This window comes from Polistes canadensis, unplaced genomic scaffold (genome assembly GCF_001313835.1).
Source record: "Polistes canadensis isolate GaletaPanama2010 unplaced genomic scaffold, ASM131383v1 scaffold_315, whole genome shotgun sequence".
Taxonomy (NCBI): domain Eukaryota; kingdom Metazoa; phylum Arthropoda; class Insecta; order Hymenoptera; family Vespidae; genus Polistes; species Polistes canadensis.
Genome location: NW_014569862.1, coordinates 100,803 through 106,074, shown reverse-complemented (window position 1 = coordinate 106,074; position 5,272 = coordinate 100,803). Strand labels below are relative to the sequence as shown.

Genomic DNA, 5,272 nt, shown 5'->3' with positions numbered 1-5,272 from the left:
TTTCAACAATAATACCCAATAAGAAGAAATTAAATTTCAATTTGATTTTATGCTACTTCATGAAAAGATTAATATATTTTAATAATAATTAATATATAAATTAAAGAGAGAAAAAGAAAATATGGAACGATGACACCCCGATCTAAAATCTACTCGATTGCAGAAATTTCTTTCAATGATCTTTTACTTTTTGTTGTTATTGTTGTTGTTACATCCATTCTAAAATTTCAACAATAATACCCAATAAGAAGAAATTAAATTTCAATTTTATTTTATGCTACTTCATGAAAAGATTAATATATTTTAATAATTAATATATAAATTAAAGAGAGAAAAAGAAAAAATGGAACGATGAAATAAAACGCAAAACGTTTTCGGTCATCCGTGAAAATTGAGTAATATTTTTTTTTCTGCCAAACACATTTAATTCGAATTTTATCGGTCCGTGAGAAACGAAGACGCGTCTCGTCGTCATTTTATATCGTCCGTTACTTTTATTCTTCTCGACAAATCCCACGAATATAATCATTATAAGTTAAAACAAAGGTGTCGAGATGAGTCAGAGAAAAAATAAGAGAAAGAAAAATGAAAAAGAAAGATGAGTGAAAGGATGGAAAAGCTCTGGTTGTGTAATGAATAATGAAAAAGCAACGAGAAGGTGGTTTAAATGAGAAACGTGCAAACTCATTCGATAAATTTATTGTTCCTCGTTTAACGGGAATGAGAAACACAAGATGGAAAATATTTTTCTCTTTCGCTTTTCGTATCATATCTCCTTACACATTTCTTTCATTTCAACATAACGTTCCTTTATATTTTACCTTAAATTTGAATACTAAAAATCATCCTTGATAATAAATTACAACTTTGCTTATATGTATTAGATTAAAAAAGAATCAAAAAAAGAAAAATAATAATTATGATACAACAAATGTAATATCCATGACGAGGAATACAAAATTTGTTTACGTAAGAAAAAAAAAGGAAAATATTTCTATACCAATTGTCATACCCTAATAATAAATTAACAATTTTCAAATATAATATATTATATAAAGTAGAAACTGTAAGAAATTAAAAATGACAAAAAAAAAAAAATATAAACTATATCGTAGATCAATCTTTTTTCTTTCCTTCAGAAATATCTTACTAGAAGATTAAACGTTAGATCACTCTTTAGATGCGGATCCATTTTTCAGTTTCGGTGCTTCTCGAACGAAGGGAATTCTATTTAACAAACTCCGAGAGATAGGGGCGCTTCTAAGGTGAGGGGGTTGCTTGGTCGAGGGGTAAAGTAGAAGAAGCGTGATAAAACGCAGGTAAAGCCATGAAATGGGGAAGATTCTTTTACCCTTGTCGGGTCGGAGGGGGGAAGGGAAAGAGGAGGAGAGAGCGAGTTTTACCCCTTGCTTCAGCAAGAAAAAGAGAAAAGATATTCAACTCTCTTATTTTAATTTCCATCGTGGCATTTGTCCTTTATCATGATCCTTTCTTCTATCCCCTTTATTCTATATACTACTCCTTCTTTATCCTTGAAAAGGACTATCACGTTACTTACTCCATCTAAAGCCTGAAGAAGACTGAAAATCTTATCCTTCCTTAGATAAGAAATACGCTTTTTATACTATTTTTCTTTTCTGTCCGAGAGAGAGAGAATTAAATCATTTTAAAATCATAAAAAGAAAATAAAAGGATATCTTATTCGCTATAGAAGAACAAAAAAACTGGTGTGTGTATTTATGTATGCACGTATAGAAGTTATACTTTTTTAACGTAACAAAACAATTTTGTTTCGCAGCCTATATGCCTTACAACGTTCCAAGTTTGTTTGTGATGGATACTTTCTTTTAAATACATTTTTATAACGATAGTAATAAGCATTACACTTCTCTGCATAGTATTTCATCTGTATGGAATTCTTATTACATTTATAAAAAGATAAATGACTGAAACATTGGTTTCCACGATTTTTATACGATAATTTCCATTTTGTCGTTTAAGTATAATAAAATACGTCGAACGATTGAAGTACGTTCGGTAAATGTAATGTATGCAGTACACACATGCACACGTGTACATATTAAAACGTATTATAACGATAATTTTCATCTCAATTTAAAACACACTTTTATCGTCGATCCATTCGGCAGCATACTTTTAAAACGGATATTTAAACGATCGACCAATCAAATTCCATTAACGGAACTTAACGTTCGCACGAGTTTTATTATTTCCGTATGCTTCATCAAATCTTCTTATTGTTTTAACTTCGTAAGATTACATTAAACCTAGGGCTTATGAAACTTTTCAATTTAACCAGAAAAATGAAATTTTTCAGATCTTTGATTATCCAAGAATTTTGTAATTTTGTTTAAATTTCTTGACGACACTTTATCCGAGAATCGAAAACGATCCACACTTTGAGAAAGTGTTTTAATGTCTTGCATTAAACTTTTTTTATGCATTAATATAAATTTCAATGAAGATAAAATGTATGATAATATAATAATACATGTCAGACGATCATAAAGCGATAATTTTGTTCGTTAAAAACGTTATTAAATCTAATTTATTCCTAAATAAAATCTTATAAATATAACACTGTGGAAAGTTTCAAACGAAAATAATAAACTGTCGAATTGTATTATTATAAATTACGCATTAGAATTTATTCTTAATTAAATCGCATACCGTTAGAAAAATACTCTTCTTTTTATCGTCAATCTTAAACAAATATATATATATATATATTCTAAATCTTAAGTAGTTCAAAAATTGTTTCTGTTTTGTAATTACAAATAGAAAAAATATAATATGAAAACACCATCTCGAAAAGAAAACGCAGTCTAGGAACTTAAAATACATTAAAAGATCGTAAATGTCGCGTTGTTGTTTGAAAATGTTAAAATTTACACATCGAACTACTTTAAAAATTGTCTATGAAAAGATAAACATTTTTCAGGAATTTTTTAATTGATCTCTCAAACCTCTTTGATTAATCGTGGCCACATATACATATATATATATATAAATAAACAAAAAAATAAGAAAAGAAAATATTCGATGGTGTTTTTTAAGTATTGAAATCCTTAAAAAGTTTCCATATGAATGTTATCCATATTGAAGCAAACATTGGTGAATCCATTTCTCGCAGAATCGGTTGATTCGTCCTCAAGTTCCTCCGAGAAATTAACGAGAACCTGCAACGAAACAAATGTCTTTTGAATATTAAAAATAAAAATAAAAATAAAAATGTATGTCTACTTAAAGAAAAAAGACGCTGAACTTTAAAGATTAAGGTAACATGTAATATTTTATAATGTATGGGTCTCATGTATTTCGTAATATAAAAATAACAATAAAATAAAATTTCCAGTTGCTGAAGAAGTCCCAATAAAGGAACGAAACATCCAACTTATCAAAATTAAGTTCTACTTCTTTTTTTCATGTCCAAATTCCCTATGATACCTTCTTATTAACAAATGAAACAAGTTACAACGTTACAAACTAACTATTTCTTTTTTTTTCTTTCATTCTTGTTGCAATCTTTGTACTTAAGGGGCACACCTAGTGTGACCGCCTAAAAAAAGGTGATTTTTAGAAATTTTTTTCAAGAAAACTACTGTATGAAATATTTTAAAATTTAGAGGATATATTTATACATAATTAACGAATATTCACTAAAATTTTCAAATGAAAAAAGGTCATTTACAGTGAGTTATTCGCTATTTCCCAAGTTACTATAAAAAAAGGGCCTAAAACGGCTGCAGTGATTTCGGCCTTCACCGAAAAAAATACTGTTAATCTAGAAGGTATTGCCTATACAATGACCTAAAATTGTGAAAAAAAAAATTGAAATTTAACAAAATGGCAGACTTTTAACAAAAAAAACATCGAATTTTGCTGAAAATTTGGATGATTTTTGACCCGCCAAAATTACATTTTTTATACAATCGACAAACTTTTAGGTCATTGTACAAAAAAACATATATAAAATAAGAAGAAAAAAAATCAAAGCGATCGGATGATTCTTGTACGAGTTTCAACTGCAGCCAATTTGAAAAATGTAGTTTTCAGAAAAAAGCGTTCAAAGATAAAATGATTGCTTTCTAATCCCTGAGTGGCTACTCTTTAAAAGGTTGTAACTCTAAGACTATTTGAAATCTTTTTATTTGAAATTTCAGTATGTTATTTTTAAAGATATAGACTATCAAAATATGCACACACAAAAAGTCAATTTTTTTAAAATTTCACACTAAGTGTGCCCCTTAAAATAGACATTTCTTATTATTTTATTATCGAATTAAAAAGTTAGGTTTTTTTTTCTTTTTTCTACGTTATTCTTGTTCTCGTTTGTTATTTTAATCATTCTTTCATCAATGAATCATTCTTTTATGACTCGACGCGAGTCATATATTGTAATCGTTGGATTTGAAATTTCAGTATGTTATTTTTAAAGATATAAACTATCGAAATATGCACAAAAAAATTCAATTTTTTCAAAATTTCACACTAAGTGTGCTCCTTAAATATAGAACGTTTATTTTGAAAATGGTGTAAAGGTTTACATATCGGTTGTCTAAAATATAAAATATAAAATCAGCTATCGTTTTTCTCGTTAGTTTTCATAATGTTCTTTCGGGTTGACTATTATTTTTCACGAATGTAGTAGTAGATCGTGGAAATTGAAGAAACTGGCCGGATACGTTAAACTTTAGGTCGTTACATTTACTGCAACTCAACCGTTTATCGTATTCTCCATGCGTTCCACTTTTGTAGGGTGAATACTAGCCCCCCAACATGAAAACGAGAGAGAGAGAGAGAGAGAGATAGGGAATAAAGATGAAGGGGGAGGGAAGGGGAGAGGGTGTTAGTCGGAAAGGAACGAGTTTTCTCTCCCACTGTACAAGAGGGGGGACTACTCCCATAAAAAATCTCGAAACTTTTTTAACGAGCCGACTTTGCGCGCCACCGAGGTTTAACACGAAAAAAAACATATAAATGATATGTACGAATATATCATCTTCTTGATGTTTAAATCGTGGAACAGCTTAAAACATGAATCCATCACTTTTCTCTCTCTCTCTCTCTTTCTATCTCTTTTTTTTCTTTTCATTTTTCTTAAAATTATAGGTAAATTGTATACGTAAAAAGTGACGAGGGCTTGTATATCAATTTCATAATCACTGCAAAAACCATTGACTTAATATAATAGTTTATATTATAATTTTCATAATAATTATAATAATAATTATATTATAATAATATAATA

The 5,272-nt window shown here is 28.7% G+C and overlaps 1 protein-coding gene across 2 annotated transcripts in view; it reads right to left on the bottom strand.

The window, feature by feature from the left end:
- Positions 1-2,638: 2,638 nt before the first annotated feature.
- Positions 2,639-5,272, bottom strand: part of LOC106791527 — a 39,094-nt gene continuing 36,460 nt past the window's right edge. For both annotated transcript variants that reach the window (XM_014757208.1, XM_014757209.1), the window contains one exon: positions 2,639-3,200. In XM_014757208.1, coding sequence (XP_014612694.1) covers positions 3,090-3,200 — 111 coding nt within the window. In that variant the 3' untranslated portion in view covers positions 2,639-3,089. The remainder of the gene's footprint in view (positions 3,201-5,272) is intronic.